The sequence below is a fragment of the Anopheles ziemanni genome, chromosome 2 (genome assembly GCF_943734765.1).
Source record: "Anopheles ziemanni chromosome 2, idAnoZiCoDA_A2_x.2, whole genome shotgun sequence".
In the NCBI taxonomy this organism is placed as follows: Eukaryota; Metazoa; Arthropoda; class Insecta; order Diptera; family Culicidae; genus Anopheles; species Anopheles ziemanni.
The window spans coordinates 87572517-87592999 of record NC_080705.1 but is presented as its reverse complement, the minus strand read 5'-3'; the positions used below and the strand labels follow the sequence as shown (position 1 = coordinate 87592999).

Here is a 20483-nt window from a genome sequence, read left to right as displayed (position 1 = left end):
TCGTCCGCCGGTCCGACGCCACCATCTTCGGCGTCCGTCGCCGTGAAGAAACTGTCGGACGAGGTCGGATCCTGCCTGCTGCTCACGGGAAGCTCCGGCAGCGGGAAGTCAATGATGTCGCACTCATCGTTGCTAATTAATTTGGCGAGTTCTCCATCCTCCGGCTGGTCGGAAGGCAGCGGTCCTTCCTCGGTGCCGTCGTTGCTAGGATTTGGTGTTTCGTCCTCGCGTCCTTTGACTTGCTCACTGCGACCTGTCAAAGATTCACTCCTGGTCGATGGAGTGTCAACCGTCGATGATGGGCTGGGTTCCTTTGATCTGCGAAATAATGAAACAAGTGGCGTTACAATGAGAATCCATTTTTAATGATCAATTAAAAGTAAGATTGAAACATGTTTTGTTGTTAGTTCTTTTATTTCGGAGAGTGTAGAAAATATGATTTAGTAAAATTCAATGGGATCATTTACCTAATTTAAATTTGGCACGTGCCAACGTAATTATATTCACTCAATTGCTTGACGTAGCATATTGTTTTAATTATTCATTTTAATTCTCCACTCAAACAACTAACAAATAAAAAATCAACAAAAATATTAAGAGAATAGAATCACTGCGCAAGAGAAGAAACTTTTTGTTTGACCAACACCAGCATCACCGCCTTCTTCATCCATCCCCTGCCCCTGTCGACGACGTGGCGACAATTGTATTCGTGGGCCGGGACCAGTGCCGGGACCAGTGCCGGAAGCGTTCGCTGCCAAAGAGTTTTCCCCCATTTCCTCGCAGCCCACGAGACGGGAAGAAATTTTTCGACTTCAGCTGTGTTTATTTCCATGCAATCTTTCTCGTGACGCTCTCTTTCCCAACCCAATCCCGGTGAGGTGGCGGATGTTCCGACTCTCCCGGCCACCCACCAAGCGGACAGGTTCTTGTAAATTAATGAAACTCATTCTGAAACCCGGCGGAAAAGGAATCCCAGCCTACCCAGCCCGGACCAAAGGGGAAGTGTGTAAGTGAGGGAGCTTTGTTTTATGAGTCTGTCCGTGGTGCTTTCGTTTGTTTCCACCCACGTGCGCTTCCTTCCCCTTTCCATTCCACAACCGGGCGCCTCGAGATGCCGATTTTCATCAAAAGCTTTTACTCTTTCTTTTCGGTACCGGGATCCGTAAAAACGTGTTCGAATGGCCGGCGGGCAAATATTTACTACCCTTCCATGGCTCGGCCACCCATGGTTTTTCCTCGACCTCGGCACCCGGACAAACGGAAGGAAAACGAATTTTTCTTTTTCCTTCCCCACCCAACCCGTACCAAGCTTTCTCCTGTTTTTATTTGCGCGCCTCACTGTCGTCCGTTACGTTCCAAACACGGTGGGTTCCTTGCCGCAGGGTGCTGGCCATTTCCGCGAACACGGCGACTGTTGCGCTCTCGTGTTCGGTGAAGAAGGCGTCGGTAATTAGTTTTCCCGTCGAACGTCAAAAGCAAGTTTGTTTGTCGGAGAGGCTTCTACGACTGGACCGGGCGTGAAATGGGTTGCGAAGCATATAGTGGAAAAGTGAAAAATTGGGGTGGAAAAAGGTCCTAGCCGGGTAGATTTCGTAGTCAGTTGGTAGGCTCTAATTTATGCGAGTTTTTCTGCTGTTATCGTTTGAGGTCTTTTTTCTATTTTCCTTGCCCGTGCTGGCCATAATTTCGGCATCTAAACTGCTTTCCCGGTAGTATTTTGTTGAACAGTACAATTTTGGTGCCTTTTTAACTGATTAAAATGCTATCCCAATTTCAATACGCCCAAATGCGATAACAAAACAAGAAGGGAAAAAAATCCTGTCGGCGTAGAAATGATGATAAATGATATTGTCACCAACCAACCATTCGTCCCGGCCCGGGGTGTCTTCCCAGATGGCCGGGTGATGCCGTTACCAAATAATGCTGGAATAGCACCTGCTATTTTAGAAGATGACCAGCGAAAAGACTCCCACGAAAATGGTACGCCCAGGTACCGAAAAGCAGCGGGAGGAAATAAACTTTTCTAATTACTCCCATCCGAGGCGCGCCTGCTTGGTGACACGGATGTTGTTTGGGGGAGCTTTCGTGACCATAGCAACCGCACACCGATTTTCGCCGGTTAATGTTTGGCCAATTTTTCAAACCATTTTACGTTCCAGAGCAGAAGCGAGCACCGTACCCAAAACACGTAAGAGCCTTCGATGGCGGCGATTCATTGCGACAAGCACATTTTCGCGGTAATCATTTATCATTATTTTAAATAACTCTTTCGCGGGGGACGTAAAACCGGGCACGGCAGAAGTGCGCGGTCCGAACGGAACGAAGATTGATTTTGATAACATAATTAGGGCTACCTGTGGGCTGCACGAGAAAGTCCGGATAGGGCTGCGTTTGATTAATGCTTTCGTGTCGCCAGATATTTAATGTGCGGGCTTGCTGGTTGTTTAAGTACTAATCATAAATCGCGCGTGGGTAAGCCGAAGCGGAAATTTCACGGCTCATGTTGGTTTTATGGGTACTTGCTTTTAATAACGGTTTTCAGGGCAAAAGAAGTCATCATCAGCTTTGCGAATCTGCAGCGATTGGTGCCTTGGTATGCAGAAGTGGTTGACGAATGATTTTTCGCTTTTGGTCTGGGGAGATTATCGCAAAGAGGGATCTCGTGCAGATTTCATTCATATCAAACGGTATAAGTCAATTTCACATGTTTGAATTGTGTAAAACGTATCCGGATTTGTGGTTATAAACACAAGCATAAGCTAAAACTAGAGTGAAGAAATACTTAATGCACTAGGTACTAATGCAACGAGTTACAAAAAGGGAAAACCACGAATTTACGTGAATCTTATCCACCAATATTACTGATGTGATCCCTTCGTAGGTATTTTTTATGTTATCGAATGATATTTTTATGTTTTAGATTTCAAGAAAAGTTATTTTTTTAAATTCAGCAGTTGTTTGAATTATCGAATTAGATTGAGTTCCGTCTATGGACAATAACTTCGAGTCTCCTGTTTGTGACGTATAGCATCTTTTGACCGTATAGAATGCATTTTATGAACACTCAATGGTAAATCGTAACGTTTCAATTGGAAAACCCATCTAGCACAATACGCGAAATAAAACTGTAAACTACTTCGCGGGAATTACTCGTTAAAATTAATTACTACGCCCTGTGCGATATTTCCCACGGTCAACCAGTACCAGCAACATCCGGTGGTTCGTTAGATAGAACCAGAGAAGCCCTTGTGTACCACCAAAAAGCCGCATCTGCAGATGGCTTCCATACGGTTAAATTGTTACTGCCCATCTGTCTGCTGCCGTCGTCTGAGGTTTTAACGTCCACTGGAGCAGTTCTCTCAGGCTGATTGAAGTGATTGAACAGATGGACTCTTCTACGTTGGTAGAATTGAAATCCTTTATTTTATTGTTCCCTTTTTAGAGTGCCATCATTTTATCCCATTTTAACCCGTACGCCAGTTTGCGTCGCAGTCTGTTCATGCGAAATCGTTTGAAACCTGGCATGGCAAAGGAGGAACTTACGAACTAAGCGTGAAAACACTCAGCAATAATTAAAAAGCAAGGCAAAAAAAGGCAAACTGCTATTAGAGGAGCACAAAGTTGTGTGGGAGGGCTGATTGTGAAAAAATCGGACTAAACGAGAACATAATTACTAATCCCACTCATGATGACGCCGAAGCCTAGCCGAGAGCGAACTTGGGCCAGGGAAAAGCCATGAGCAGGAAGAAAGTAGTAAAAAAAGAGATTAGTTATAGAAAAAAACACTTTGGAATGAAGTCTTTCACACGCGAAGGTGTTGCCAGATGGGCTTTTTTTCTATGGGAATATAATAAGTTGTAATCCAAGATAATCCTCTTTCGTAGATCGTGTGGAAGAAAAAAAACTCGAAAGGCGGAGGTTCAGACTTATATGACTAAAGTCGAAATTGAATGAGCCTTTTCTTGATTTCTTAGCTGTGTATAATTTCTACAGTATAGGTTAATTTAATAAATGCAGTACATTGTAGAAGCAATATCTTATAAAACTTTATTGAAACAATTTAAAATTTTTGATTATAAGTGATAAAGTACTGAAGCTCTCAACAAATCTTAACTTTAACTCGTGTGAAATTGCTCTTGTCCAATTTTAAAGCTCATTGTAATGAACGTCACCCGGTTTCTCGATACGAATTCTGCCTCGAGCGGGAAAGAATAGCTGATACCTTAAAGAGTATTACAATTGGCCCACGCAATCTGTATTGATTCCGTTTCGCGAAACCGTCACATTAAAGCACTGCCCGAGGAATAGGCACGAGAGGGCTGCAAAGTGGAAGTACCGAAAAAGGGAAAACCTATTTCCCGCCAGTCAATCACGGTTCATTGGAGCACGGCGACGCGTATGAGTTAATTCGCAGTCCAACCCGCCGAAACGACAGGGCAACGAATGGCGAATGGCACCGTGTGGCATCGGGCTAGTGTCATGCGGTTTACGAGTTGAAATAAAACTCCAGCATCCAACGCCCGACCGCATCCTCTCGGGGGACCTCTTAAGCGGGGCCACGTAATGGGAACAGTTTTGCTTGCGAACGTAAACGCTGTTTTCCATTTTCCTTTTCTCTAACGTTTGCGGTTTCTGCTGCCCAGATCATAGGAGGCCGGATTGAAACAGAACAGCACAGCACAGAACAGAGCAGAAAGAACGAACCAGCCCATCGGTGACAGTTGGGGCAGATGGGGAAAATGGTGCCGCGAAGGCGGGATTATAAAGCACCACCACGGAGCGCGGAAACGATCCGAGATCGGAAACGCCAACGTAAGGACTTATGACATTATTATGAGGGGTCGCTTGGTCAACGCACACATCGAAGCATTGCCTTTAAACATGAAAGTTAGCGTCATAAAAAGGACTTTAGATACGCTGGCTGCAAGTGGAATGCAATTTTCGATTATTGGGGCTTCATTTGAATGAATTTTAAATTAAAATTTATTAATAACCAATTGGGTTTTATCGAGCTTGCAAAGCGTGACGTGTTTATTATACAAAAAATAAATATGTATGAACTTAGATAAAATGAGCAATAATCGTCCATCATGCTGTGATGCTTGCCAACGGGATTTTATGTCGCACTAAATTTTTATTGGTGGGATTAATAGTGGAAAATTATTCCAAAACATTTCCAACAGAATAGAAAACGTCCCACGTATTTTAATCAATAAGTTCTGCGAGTTCTTGAAGTACAAAACTACCCCTAAAATTGCTCGTACATTTGGCAGCAATGAATATTTATTACCTCCAAAGCGGCGTATTGAACAACGGTGCTGTAATTTTAATCAGCCTTAAATCTTCATGCTGAGTAATTTTGGTTAGACAAGACACCAACAAGTTACCCTACCCCGCCGATGTATCCAGACGTGCCAGTCAGATGTTATGAAATCATTAAAACTTATTCACCACAAGAGAATTTACAATGTTGAAGATGAGCACCGGAGTACGCTCGGGAAACGATGCTGGAGAAAGTTTACGCAGCCGACAATGTAATCAATATGTTCACACCCGAAAGGCCAAATGTAACGACAACGTTGTTTTGTAGGCTCGGTGTGGAATAAAAGATACGTTTCTGGGAAAATCAACCTCACATTCAACCTGGAAACTGTTGCATTCAACCGATGCTGATAGTGCTGAGTAATGGTATTTCAATAGAAACTAATCTGCGTCACAGTATCTCGGAAATGATGGATATCAGTTGGAAGGATTTATTTGATGCTGTGTTGATGCACTATGGCATACAAACTAACTGGTTATCTTCAGTATACTATCATGGAGAGGCTTTTATCGTAATGAATTGGTTTTGTGCATAGCATGAAATAAAGCTTGGAAAATAAGTTTTTAGTTTGCTAAATGCAGCTCAACGTTTACCATTATCTCTTGTTTGCTCCTCTTTTGAACATTCGTCTTACCATTCCATTATTTCCCAAGAGAAATTTCCCATTCAAAACCTAATCGAAGCCTTTTTTTCCTTTTAGATATGCCGGAGGGCAAGCGCGGTACGTCATCCATCGACACCGAGGGTTCTTTAGATCTCCTTTCAACGCCTTCGAAGAAAGCACTAGGACGCCTACTTTCGATTCAAATCGAACCGAACCTTACGGGCCTGGGTCGCTTACAATGGCCGTTTCTCGAACCCATTCACTGGAAACTATCGATTTTGGCGAGCCGACTTCGAGCTCACGGGATGAGTTTCCATTTTCCCGAACTTCCTGAAAATGGGCCGCCATCTCTACCGGGTGTTTTCCGAAAGCTGCAAGCCAATGGTAAGGATAGGTTCGGTTTGGGAATGGCTGAATAGAGCTAGATGAAGCTAAGATAATATTTTACAAAAGCGACGGGAAAACTTTCCACCTTCTGTTCTCGATGGTAGACTCGACGCACACCTTGATCGGTTCGGGAAAGGCTGCTGCTCTGTTTGCCCTGGGCCTATCGAGGGCGTTGGAGTGTGCAGCAAAGGTAAATAAATACATTTTCCTGTCACAAGCAGCCCGGTTTCGGTCAACAGGATGATGTCCCTTCGTATGGACGATTTAAATTGTGGAATATTTTACTAGTATTATGGTGAATTTTTATCAAATTTAATTGAAAATTTGTTTGAAAACCACGTTATTAAAATACTTGAAGGAAAACATTTTTCTTACATTTTTAATGTATTTTTATGTTTCGGTGATTGAATTGGTAGTTGTATTGGAAAATTTAACAATCTTACAAAAACATGCCAATAAGGCAACGGAATGAGCGAATAATATCCTACCAGGAAAAAAGGGACCGACGATGGAGACGCCTGGTGATTGATGACGGTCAGCATACGTTCGGTGCAGGGAAGTTAAACAATTCGCTGGAAGAAACGATTTAGCAAAACGGGTTCCCTGAGTGGTATTATGCGAGAGATTTTGTCGAGCCAGTACTGGCAGGATTAATCCCTCCGAGGCACAATCCCTACAAGCCGGTAAAAGTTTGCGAAAACATTGCCGAAACAAAGCCACTCCGCTGGGGGAAGCTTAGGTCACAAGTGCAACCCACTAAGCAGTAATCGGATTGTGGCACAGCATCTCCATCTCCGGTTGCTGAAGTGAAACGTACCTGATTAAGTTCGACCCCATTTCGATTATCGGCCCATAGAGCTGCCTACCGCAGCGAAAACTATCGAAATTCGCACCGAAGTTGTTTGTGTTGTATGTGTGTGTGGGCCAACAATTTCCGACCGTTGTATTTCCTCAGCCTTTGGAACTAGATTTTACTTATTCTTCCCAGTTCACCCAGTTCAAGGTGAGATTGAAAACAAGACAGTCCCGATCGACGGTAACAAAGCGGTCGCCCACAATGGTCGGATGGCTCGGATTTCCGGAGCTGAAAGGAGCGGCATTTTATTTGCGTTATTTTCCCGAAGCCAAACTACCACCTCTCGATCGTGGCTGAGCTGGCAGAAAATGAGCTGACCCGCTCGCGGGGCAAACGGTGGCACGAATTAATGCCCGCCCGTTGCGCCGTCCCATAATTAATGAACGCAAAGCGTGATAATGCTGTCGATAAATATTTACCGCACTTCCGGTGGTAAAGCGAAGGGAAAATAGACCACTGAAGGAGACGTCTGGGCAGTAAAATCAATGAACGGAATACAAATGATCTGATGGTGGTTTATGTGCTACATAAATTGTTTCAACACAAGCTATGTACTAAAAACCAAACAAAGGAACGAAAAGAAAAGCAAGAAGGGAGAAAAACTACAGCGCAAGAGAGAAAGAAGATCATGAACGTGTGGATGGACCAACCAATGTAACTAATCCATGATTCCACTCAAAAATGAATACTCCTTGTGTGATTGTACTGGAGAGCTGTTAAAGCTTAAAGTGGAAAACTTTTTTGCGACTCATAAATGCAGAAAATTTCTTATCATTCACCCAGCAGAGAGGAAAAATCAATACTCATTGTCATGATGGATGTGCTACTAATAGCTTTGCAATGGATAATTGTTTATTTACGAGCTTCTTTCTCTCCTACGGACGTTCGTCGCGAACGTTGGACGACGAAAACACATCAGTTATCACCGTGTTTGCCTCTGGCGACGAGACAGTTTCAGTAATTTAATTATTTGCCAACTTTGGCGCTTGCCGTCCTTCCATCAAACGTTGATGAATGCTAAGGCTATTGAGAAGAAAAGGAATTGTTTGAAAACTGGTATGCACTGGCCAAAACGTGTCAACATTGCTAATATTAATATGTTGCTTTTTATTATTTTGAACTAGCGTAAAATGGTTGATTGAGAACCAAACTAAACAAAACAAAACAATTTAAAAACAAATGGAGCGTTTCTTTATATGTTTGTGGATACGTAAATTTGAAATTTGAATTCCATTTTGTGATGACGTTCATCAAAAATCAATATGATTATGCTCGGATAATGCAATTATCTATTGAAAACACACTCTGTCGTTATCTGTTACCTCTCCCGACTAAACATATGCAAATAATATGTGTGTGTGTGTGTGTGTGTGTGTGTGTAAATGTTCGAATATTTAAAAAAGTATTGTCAATGTTCATGAATGCCCGCTTCATATTCTGATATTTGATTAGTTGATTGTTATGTCATGTAAGTAATTGAACATTCCACACTCCATTTCGTGGCATAACTCGGTTAAACACTGGCCAGAATGCGAATTTTTGTTGATTAATTTTGCGAATATCGATTGAAAATATATGGTATCCCCGTTAAATATTGTGCTTTTTAAATATTTTTCCGCTCAAACAAGACCTCGCGGGGCAATCATTTCAATTTTCAACATTCCTTATCACCACATGACCGTATCGCATACGTGTCGATTCGCGATGATTCATAGTCCACTGGGTGGAAATATTATTTGTGGTCAATTCGAACACCAAAGTGAGTCACCGTACAAACAAAAGGGGTTGCATCCGTTGGAAACCGTACAAACACACCGATGAAGAATATTAAAAGGTATTCATGCACATCCCGAGCTTTAAAGTTTTCCATCCAGGTTGCGTTCTTTTTTAAAGCAACAAGCAGGGCGTGAAGCATCAATATTTTGGCTGCAAAGTAGTTCCACTCAACACCTCGCAGGAGCAAAGATATGTTTTTCGTTGCCGCACGAACGGTCGATTAAACCTCCCGCCCCTTCCACCAAGCGCGGACGGGAAACGTCGGTTTAAAGTCGCCCGGTTTTTTCGTGTGGCAAAACCGATGCAGAACTTGCTTTCCCCGGTTTCCACTTTGCAAACATACGATAAAGCAAAAAGAGAAGGAGTGGAAAATTGTGCAAACATTCCTCATTGAAAAGCGGGAGGAAATGTACTCCACATCGACAAAAGCGTGTGCGCACACACACATGCAGATGGGCGCACTCGTGCCGAACGCTCCCTGGTGGCTTATCGCATTTTGTGCAACCATTCGGCGGCGGACGGCGATCGATCGTTGGCCACCGGCTGCCGGTACAAGCAGGAAGCGTTCCGCCCGCCGGAAGCAGACAGGCCGTGTTTCCGATCGCAGGTGCGCACGTGTGTGGACGACGCCAGCGGACCTCTGCTTGACAGTAAGCACTTCCGCCGGAACGGTACCGGTTCGTTCGCTCGTGCAAATGTTGATAGAGAACGATCCGTCCGCGGATCGGAATGCAGGGGCGAAGGAGGCCAGGTATGCCGGAGTGCAGAGTTTGATTATTCTATTATTGAAAATTGCATTCTGCACTCGTTACGGACGGGGTGGCAGCTTCCGCTTTTTGGGGGCAGTGTTGGGATTTGTCTTCCGCTTTTCCCCGCCGAGAGAGAGGGGCGCGGGGAGTGTGGCGCCGTGTGATGAATCAATTGCGCTGCATCATTGATGCATTTGCAGTAGGTGCCACGCGTCACACTGATGCATCACGGTTGCGGTGGTTCGGAACAAAGCCGTTCAACAGGAATAGAGGATAGTTGCGATTGTTCCTAGTTGCCATAAATCCTGCACTGGTCCCTAACCACTGGAAGTGGAGGTGTTTTTATTGCTTAGATTAAACGGACCATTAAAAACCAAATAAAAAAAAACACACACACACTATGATGAGCATGTTTCGTTGACCTCTGATGATACGTAAAATCCATCGTACCGGATTAGAACGAAAGAGGAGGGCATTTTGAAAACCGCTTCGCTTTCACTAATCAATTTCACCACGCTTGTCGTGCCAATACCGATAAGGCTAAAACAACAACTGTGGTTATAATTATACCCAATACCCGCCATTCGGGGTGTGTGCGCCATGGTTTGGAGTAAATATTTGTCTAACTTATCCATATGTTATTGAATTTTGTACAACAGGCTGCAACAACCGGTTCGAAACGGTTCGAAACGGAGGACGAGAGAGAGTGTTCACTCCTCAGCGGGCTCGAAACTATTCATCGAAACACAGGTTCAATGGATGGATAACATATTCATCATTTCGCGATACACAAATTACGCCATACGCTCGTAAGTTCATCTGCCTTGGAAGCTGAACGCCCAGCCTCCGTACATGTTTGATGAGCAATTAGTTCTAAATGTGTTACCATTTTATGGCCGGCTGTTATTGTTTGAGTTTGTGTTTCGGAAGCTGCGCAGCTTATACATATTTTACTGAGCAGGGCGGCATTTATTGGCCGGTGAGTCACACTCTTGGTGACACATTTTAAATGTGCTTATATTGATCCAGAGTTACAAATTGATCGAATTCCGGGGTTTCTAAGAGGAGCAAAGACACGATGCGCTTTATTTAAATCACTTGGCAAAGAGACTATCTTTGCGATACGCGTAGCTTTCCCACGTCGTTGTCACATGGAGTCTGTGACATACACGGGATTTCCTGTTTGGACAATGAATAATGAAGACGGCATTACCTTGCAAAATTACTCGGCTGAAGACCATGACAATCGTCTTTTGTGCGCTGGTTTGTTTTGGTAGACAGAAATCACTAACATTGAAGCACATGCTCGTTCATATCGCTCCCAATTTGTCTTATCGTATGGAATTTTTCTCGAATCTGCGCGAGGACCATCCCCAAACCAGTTAGAACTGACCCCCTTGCAGCCGATATCTCCCCGATAAAGCGACGCAAATCTCGAATGGTGCACTTATGATTCAATCGATGGCGATGTGTGGCGTGCGCCTTTTTGTTTTTGTTTGGTTTTACACCTGTGCAATGGAACGCTAGACAAACCCTTCCCCCCCAACTTTTAGCCAGCGTTAATACCACCCTCAATGGGAGCCATATGACTCAATACTTTGTCACCACGAGGGTACCATCCGGCTCTATCGTACAGTTATCTTATCCGTCGCGAGAATTCCCTCCAGCATGGGCGTGTGGAGCTGTCGATTACCGGAAGGGGGCTAATTTCCTGCCCAGTATGCTGGAGCACACCATCGGGACAAAAGACGGCACGCTGATTATCGTGCAAACTGATACTGATAAGCACGTTTCGTTACCTCGGGTGGCGTTGGGGTGTGTATATGAGAAAGGTGCGCCCGACCGCTGCCGTTAGTTATTGCTGGTGGAGCACGGCGAACGGTTACTCCTCAGCACGGGACGACGACATTTGGTGTTAGCGGCTGCGTGGCGGCGAATAATTTGTGACAAGTTGCCTACAGGTTAGTAACCGGAGAGTGTTAAACAGTTGAAGATATGACGATCAGCTAGGAGTTTAAATATTCTGTGCGAATAAAATTGCTCTGATCTGAACTCTGATCATGGTATGAACAGAGTTCCGATGGAACCTACGACGTGGTGAATAGAGTGAAAGCGCGACAATCCCCATACACATACATTGTAGGTAGTTCATTCTCATAGGTAGTAGCGCAACCGAGACCAATGTTATGTGAACGAATTCACAAGACCTAGAAATTCGGTTTAAGTTACCTAACCGAAATGATGGATCCCTACGATAAGGGTTGGAATGTTGCCTTCAAATGTGTGTCCTATGTTTCAAAAGAGCCGCTTCAAGGGATTTGATGGGTATATAAACCCTCCCTTGGTTACCCAAGATAGTACTAGTTTGTATTGGCCAGACTGGGGTTTCCCCCCTTAACTCCAGTGTACACTGAAGTATTACCAGAACGTTCTCATAGTCTTTATCTGAACAAACACTTCACGTGAATTTTGTGACTAAGTGAAGTGGTATCGTTTCTGTTACTATCGGAATTTCAAGTGTTTTAGCCCGTGATCATTACCGATCGGCCCCAAGCGGGCAAAATATTATCAGAACGTTCTGGTGGTCTTCACCTGAACAAACACTCCACGTGAATTTTGTGACTAAGCGAAGTTAGCATCGGTATTTTGAGTGTTTCAGACAGTGATCATTATCGATCGGTCACAAGACGCATCGTTCGTCATCGTCACGTTCGCGCGATAAGAGTGTGCATCAACAAATCAAAACCTTAATGGCATTCCGTATCTGTTTTCGCTACGTAGGCTCCCCCCTCACTCCTGGTGCTCGCACACCTGGTGCCCAAAATGGCGACCAGCAATTGGGATAAGTTTGTGCTGCTCCTGTGGAAGAACTGGATCCTCCAGAAGCGCCACTACGTCCAGACGCTGATCGAGGTGCTCATACCGGTTCTGTGCTGCTCGATACTGCTGCTCGTACGAGGCCTGGTCGACCCGGAGTACGTCGACCGTAATACCGTTTTCCAGCCACTGGAAACCGACCGCGTTACGCACCTTGGGGATTTGGCTAAAGCTCAGAAGTTCGACTTTAAGCTAGCCTACTCACCGCGGAATGATCTGCTGGAACAGATCGTACAGGAAGCGATCCGATCGCTCAACGCGAACGATCCGGAGTCGCGTATGAGTTACGTCTCATTCGACAGTGCCCGGGAAATGGAAAATTTCCTGGTAGAATCAACGTTTCTGGCTGGCGTGGAGTTCGATGACACGCTTGCCTCCTGGCCGGTGACGAGCGGGGTGCCGAGCAACATTACCTTCGCCGTACGCTTTCCGGCTGAATTGCGCGTTGACGAGTTTCAGTTTTCCAACTGGATGACGAATATGCTAGTTGTTCCGTTCTCGCCGCGCTTGCGTAACCCTGACGACGAAGATGGTGGATCCCCGAGTTACTACAGAGAAGGCTTCCTTGCCATCCAGGGTGCAATCTCGCGTGCGGTGGTAAGCCGCCGGCTGACGGGGGCGAACATACCGACGGTGCACGTACAGCGGTATCCATATCCACCGTATTACGACGATGCAATCCTGGAGGCGCTTCAGCAGCTGCTCGCACTTATCATCGTAATATCTTTCTTCTACACCTTCATCAACACGGTTAAGTACATCACGATCGAGAAGGAACGACAGCTGAAAGAGGCCATGAAGATTATGGGCCTATCAAACTGGCTGCACTGGTCCGCGTGGTTCGTGAAGTGTCTTATCTTGCTCATCGTGTCCGTCTCGTTGATTACAATACTGCTCTGTGTAAGTACTCCGTGCTTCTCTAGTATTTTTCATAAAGGATTTAATGTGCACACTCTGCTTTGGTTCTCCTCCTTTGGAACAGGTTCCCTTCAGCTCGGCGGCCATCTTTGAAAACTCCAGCTGGACGCTGATCTGGGTGTTCTTTTTCGTATTCAGTATTACTACGATCTGCTTTGCTTTCATGGTGAGCGTGTTCTTTAGTAAGGCCAACACGGCTGCCGCTATATCCGGTTTGCTGTGGTTCGTCACGCAGCTTCCGTTCAACGTGAGCCAGCAGAACTACGACGAGATGGGCACGGGAGCCAAGCTGGCCATGTGTCTGATGTCCAACTCCGGTATGTCGCTGGCGATGCTACTCACTGTTCGGCTGGAGGCGACCGCGGCCGGGCTGCGTTGGTATAATCTCTTCGAGCCGGCCACGATTGACGATGGCTTTAACGTGGGTTTGGTGATCATTATGCTGCTGGTGGACGCGGTGATCTACCTGCTGATCGCGCTGTACGTAGAGCAGGTGATGCCCGGAGAGTTCGGTATCGCCCGGCCATGGTATTTCCCGTTCACCAAAGAATTCTGGGTCCGGAAGCAGACGCCGTCGCGTGACACACTGTTCAGCAGGGAGGACCAAAGTGCCGCCAGTGGTTCACTTTTCATCGAGCAGGATCCGGTCGGGTACGCGGGGGTAGAGATCAAGCAGCTGCGCAAGGTGTACAAGGGAAATAAGGCGGCCGTTGATGGCTTGAACTTGCGGATGTATGAGAATCAGATATCGGTACTGCTTGGTCACAACGGTGCCGGCAAAACCACCACCATGTCCATGCTGACCGGTGTCTTCTCGCCGACATCCGGTACCGCACTCATCAATGGGCACGACATTCGCACAGACATCGAGGGGGTACGCGGTTCGCTGGGACTCTGTCCGCAGCACAACGTGCTCTTCGACGAAATGACGGTGGAGGAGCACTTGAAGTTTTTCTCCCGCCTCAAGGGTGTCCCGAGCGATGGAGTCCCGGCGGAGATTGACCGCTATGTGAAGCTTCTTGAGCTGACGGACAAACGGACCGCCCAATCGCAAACGCTATCCGGTGGCATGAAGCGCAAACTGGCTGTCGGGATGGCCCTGTGCGGTGGTTCGAAGGTGGTGTTGCTGGACGAACCCACCTCCGGCATGGATCCATCGGCTCGGCGTGCCCTGTGGAACCTGTTGCAGCGCGAAAAGCAAAACCGCACCATGCTTCTGTCGACGCACTTCATGGATGAGGCGGACGTGCTCGGTGATCGGATTGCGATCATGGCCGAGGGCAAACTAAAAGCCTTAGGATCACCGTTCTTCCTGAAGAAAACGTTCGGCGTTGGGTATCGGTTGATTTGCGTGAAGGACGCCAGCTGCGATCGCCAACGGTTGTTGGGCATCCTGCGAAAGTACATCCCCGATGTGACGATCGATACCGATATTGGGTCGGAGTTGTCGGTGGTGCTGAAGGAGGAATATATAGATGTGTTCCAGCGGCTGCTGGAGGATATCGAGCAGCAGATGGCAAGCTGTGGAATCACTAGCTACGGAATATCGTTGACCACGATGGAAGAAGTCTTTCTCAAGTAAGAGCGAGCTCAATTTGTTAAGTGAAAGTATTGCTCTAATCACCATTTTTTTTCAGGGCCGGCAGCGATAGCTTTGATGAAACGGGAACTCAGACCAATGGCACCGTTATTGAGACCTCCACTCAAGATTGTAAGCAACTAGCGCCTTTTAGTTGTGAACTAGACAAATTTAGTTATCGTTCTCATTCCACCTCAACTTCTAGATGCCTTGGATGGAATTCAACTGCTCACCGGCAAGGAGCTTCTGGTCAACCAAGTGAAGGCACAGGTGCTGAAGAAGTACCTCTCGACCATCCGCGCCTGGAAGCAGCTGATCCTAATGTTCATCATTCCGATAGTGTTCGTCTGCATCACCTTCATTATCACGCGCAGCATTTCCGCTGGATTGGATTTGCCAGAGCTGAAAATAACGATGGACTCCTACGAGAAAGCGATAACAGTACTGGAGACGACGGGTGGGAACGTTGCAAGAATCGATGCGTTTAAGAGTATGTTTGAAACGCACGGTGGTTTGGTGCCCATTGACGAAGACATATCCGAGTACATCGTGCGAAAGGTAGGGTGAATGGAGGACGATCTTTTCGGTGGATTGGAATGATGCTTACTTTTTTACTGTTCCACAGGCTAAGGAAGATATTGCCTCTGTGAACACACAGTACTTCGTCGGGGCGTCCATCACCAGTGGACCCACATACGTCGGATGGTTCAACAACAAGGCTTTCCATACCGCTCCGTTGGCGTTGAATTTAATCTACAACGCCATTCTACAGGCCGAGTGTTCCGAGTGTCGGCTGAATGTGATAAATAAACCGCTACCGTATCGGTTGGAGACGCAGCTGGAGAAGCTCAACACGGGCTTGAACGCTGGCTTCCAGCTCGCGTTCAACACCGGCTTCGCGATGGCCTTCGTGGCCGCTATTTACATTATGTTCTACATCAAGGAACGCACATCCCGCGCCAAGCTACTGCAGTTTGTCAGTGGCACCAACGTGCCTCTGTTCTGGGGACTGGCCTTCGTCTGGGACTATACCTTGTTCGTGTTGAACAGCCTGGTGTACATCGCGACGGTAGCCATCTTCCAGGAGGAAGGATGGTCCTCGTTCGCCGAACTTGGTCGCGCTTTCCTGCTGTTGCTGTTCTTTGGCCTAGCCGCACTGCCCGTGACGTACCTGTTCTCGTTCCTCTTCACCGTGTCGGCCACCGGGTTTGTGCGCATGATGTTCGTAAACGTGCTCTCCGGTGCCATCTTCTTCACCGTGGTCAACGTGCTGAAGTTTCCCGGAATCGACCTAAGCGACGTCGCGGAAGGTCTCGAGTGGCTGTTTATGTTCTTCCCCAATTTCATCCTCAGTCACGGGTTGAACAATCTCAATCAGGCCACCAGCACGGCCAGCTCCTGTGCGCGCTCCTGCGAGCAGCTGGGTCCGTTGTGCGTGGCAGGAAATATGTGTGCCGTTTCGGAGCGTTGTTGCGATCTGGAGTGGTTCTCTTTCGGCAAGTTTGGAATCATTCGGAACCTGCTGTTTTGCTTGTTGTTATGTGCCATCGGCTTTGGATTGCTCTTCGCACAGGAGTATGGAATGTTGCGTCGAGTGCTTCAGCGGTTGCGTCGGAAGAAACCTACCCCGATGGACGCTCTCAGTGGGGATGACGCCGAGCAGGACTCGGACGTGCTGGAGGAAAAGCGTAGAGTGCAGAATCTCGGTCGGGCGGACCTCGACGGGCACAATCTGTTGCTGCGTGACGTGTCTAAGTTCTACGGTAACTTCCAGGCCGTCAACAGTCTATCGATCGGGATCGATCACTCGGAGTGCTTCGGACTGCTCGGTATCAACGGGGCCGGCAAGACGACCACCTTCAAGATGATGACCGGTGATGAGGAGATTTCATCCGGCGATGCTTGGATCAAGGGTATCAGCTTGCGCACGAACATGAATCAGGCGCATCGGCTCATTGGCTACTGTCCACAGTTTGATGCTCTGCTTGAGGATCTGACTGGCCGGGAAACGTTACGCATATTCGCCCTTCTGCGCGGTGTTAGGGAAAAGGAGATCAAAAACGTTTCCTACACGCTGGCCGAGGAGTTGAACTTTGCCAAGCATCTGGACAAACCCACCAAGGCGTACAGTGGTGGTAACAAACGAAAACTCAGCACTGCCCTGGCGTTAATGGGCAACCCTTCCGTGGTGTACCTGGACGAACCGACCACCGGTATGGACCCAGGCGCGAAGCGTCAATTCTGGGACGTCATCTGTAAGGTTCGCAACGCGGGAAAATCTATCGTGCTGACGTCGCACAGCATGGAAGAGTGTGAGGCCCTCTGCACCCGGCTAGCCATCATGGTGAACGGAGAGTTCAAGTGTCTCGGCTCGACACAGCACTTGAAGAACAAATTTTCCAAAGGCTTTTTGCTCACGGTCAAAGTAGCCCGGGGCGACCAGGCAACCCAGCAAAAGCGAGTAGAGGGTGTGAAAGACTTTGTGATGAACCGATTCGCCGGGGCCGTACTAAAGTGAGTATTGCTGGCGAATTGTTCCCAAACGACATGGTAGCTTTAACCTTTTTTCTTTTTCTTCCACAGAGAGGAGTACGAAGATTCACTGAGCTTCCACATACCGGTGACGGATCTGAAATGGTCACAAATGTTCGGTCTGATGGAAGGCTCGAAACGATCGTTGGAAATTGAGGACTATGCCCTCGGGCAAACGTCGCTTGAGCAGGTGTTCCTGTTCTTTACGAAATATCAACGCGTCACCGAGTGACGTGTAGGATAAGGCTTAGTAACCTTTTTAATGTGTCGGAGATGTAAACGAAGATCTAGGATAGATGTATTTTAAACATAGAATAATAAAATATTATTTCGGCAATGATTTTCTAAAAATATTTTCCAATGTATCAAACATTCAATTTCTAATTTGTTGTTTATCAAGATGACAAGAGCACACCAAAGTACGACTTACAAGTACAACTTGCTTACAGCCTAACCCCGCGTCCACACGGCATAGTAGCGTAGGGATTTTGACACTCCGTCGTAGTGTAAATGTTGGTCGAGAGGCCTTAGCCACGGCCATAAAAAATAGTTGACACTACGACGGAGTGTCAAAATCGCTACGCTACGATGCCGTGTGGACGCGGCCTAACACAAATTTGTATAGTTTACATTAAACTATGAAGCAGGCCATTTAAAATATGCAGTAGGCCGTCCAATTGATATTCCAAAAAGTGCATCACTCAAATTTGTCTACATCATTTGTTTTTTCTACTTACAAATCGTTCCTCCAAATTATATGTTGCGTGAAGCTTACCTGAAATGAAAAAAAGTATAATTTTTCATAAGTTAGGCTCGAAAAATAGTTCAACAAAGGTACGTTTCATTAATTTATATGAAGTGTTAGTTTATTACGGTGTGAACCAGCTATTAGTATAAGGGTGGCATTAATAAACTTAAGAGCTTTTCCGAGTGCGTTCCAATCAGAGGAACACGTTGAAAATGGCTCGTGATAAGAAATTTACGACAATGATAAACGTGCGTTGGCTCGAGCATCCTCCCCGTGGAACATACGGGCTACAGAACGGGTAATGTTATGTTCGCTTGAATATTTCACAGCCAGGTGGCCCCCACTTTGAAATTCGATGTAGTAAATTGTCCACACCAATATGGGGAGGTAAAAAAAAAGGAAAAGCAGCATATTAATTATCGCACCTGTTGAAAAGATAACGCCACAAAAGGGTCACCCCTACGGATATGCTTTCCCCGGGGGTGGTTCGAATCGATTTTTCGGGCCGAGAAAAATCAATTTTTCCACGGTGACCTCCGGTGCTAATGGTCGCTGGCGTGGTGTAGTCGTTGGACCCACAATCCAAGTACACACTCAACTCCATCAGCCAGTATTGCTGGATGACGTCACGAAGTGCGCGGGGTTTTTTCAATCAGCACAAACAAACACATCGATGTTGACCGGCGTCGTCTCGCGTGGGAGAGCACTTCAAAAGTGCTTAGTAATGCCCGCGAGTACGTCTAGTGCCACTTGCGCTGGGCGACATTAGTAGCAAGTGTTAGTAGCACCGGTTAGCGCTATTGTCGTCTGTGTTTTGTTGATAAACACACGCTCGGATGACCGTACAGTAGCGTGACGAATTGTAAGTTGAAATCGCAATCAGTTCAGGTCGAGCATGCGGCGGAAGTGGTCACGCGCGTCGTCATAACGTGTAGTATACATGTGCACTGATTCAACTGGAGCCGTTCGCCGTCGAACAGGTTGAGGTTTAGTCCAACTTGTAGGTAAACCTAATAGTCCCTTAAATGAATCGTACAGCGAGTGATTCACGTATGGAGTGCTTGCGTTTTCGGTGATGGCAAAAAGTACTGAAGATTGTAAGCTATTCCCTTCGCGTAGTTCCCAACTGTGGCCAAATGTTGTGTAATAAAAAGAAGTTTCGAGAAGATTCGCCACCATTTGTGTACAACATTTGTGTGTTTAACAGATGCGTTCATACGCGATAAGAAGTTTCGTTAGTGACTAAATTAATCTGTTTCGCCTTGTGCTAGGTCATACTGTGACATAACGGACAGCAAGTGGAATCTCAGCATATGATTGTATAGAATATGCTTATCATCATGGATTATACTTGGTTGATGCTGAGTACCCACGGTTTTAATTAATTGTGAAGATTAAATCAGCTTTGTGGCATGAAAAAGTTGAGCAGTTGGCGTGCCAATTAATCGTTTTGATTTAACTTTACCATCAATCCGAAGGACGGTGTTTGTTTTTGAGTTTTATCAGTCGTTTAAGTGTCATACAATGGCAAGGGTTTCATGGTGCGAAAAATTCGAAGCCATTTCATGCGACATTGACGTATCCGGGCGCGTAAAACTGTCGAACCGTGGGATGAATCTACAAACCATTCCAGTTGTCCATTTAATTTGTTTGGAATTTGTGTCTTTATTATTGACAGTGTAAACTCTTTGTGGCTATAGTGTGTGACTATTGTGTTTCGGATTTGAATATAGAAAAATACCACAGACGTGTGAAGAACCTTTTTCTCGCGTTAACGCCCGCACAATACTTTTCATGATATGTGTGATGAATCATGAAACCCATCTTATCGACTTGATATCGCCAAACAATGCGGAATCGGTTGTGCGTTATTGACGATAACATTTGGTCAAATGGCAATTATCTCTTGAAACGTGGCCAGTTTCGTGTGCGTCGCAGGTGATTAGATGGAAAAAGATAAATATCATTTTTGCGATTCCTTTCGTTTGTTTCCATTCAGGGGGTAAAGTTGCTTCTTTAGTCCAGTCTGTGGAGTGGCCGTGTGCAGTTTTAAACGTTGGCTTGATGTGGAAACATTAAATTAAACCATCTATAAATTCGATTTAAAGAATCAACACATCAACCGACTCAAACC

At 46.1% G+C, this 20483-nt stretch overlaps 1 protein-coding gene across 1 annotated transcript; it reads left to right on the top strand.

Moving 5' to 3' along the window:
• The first annotated feature begins 12518 nt into the window (after nucleotides 1-12518).
• On the top strand, nucleotides 12519-17833 carry LOC131282141 (phospholipid-transporting ATPase ABCA3-like). Its single transcript, XM_058311544.1, has 6 exons — nucleotides 12519-13472; nucleotides 13555-15068; nucleotides 15128-15201; nucleotides 15275-15627; nucleotides 15695-17583; nucleotides 17653-17833. The coding sequence occupies exons 1-6, from the start codon at nucleotides 12519-12521 to the stop codon at nucleotides 17831-17833; spliced, it is 4965 nt and encodes a 1654-aa protein (XP_058167527.1).
• Nucleotides 17834-20483: the final 2650 nt, after the last annotated feature.

What these genes read in the sequence shown, in the direction of transcription:
- LOC131282141 (XM_058311544.1), top strand. Translation starts at nt 12,519, where the DNA reads ATGGCGACCAGCAATTGGGATAAGTTTGTGCTGCTCCTGTGGAAGAAC. An exon ending in TGATTACAATACTGCTCTGT is followed by an intron (nt 13,473 to 13,554) that starts GTAAGTACTCCG and finishes CCTTTGGAACAG; the next exon opens with GTTCCCTTCAGCTCGGCGGC. An exon ending in ATGGAAGAAGTCTTTCTCAA is followed by an intron (nt 15,069 to 15,127) that starts GTAAGAGCGAGC and finishes ATTTTTTTTCAG; the next exon opens with GGCCGGCAGCGATAGCTTTG.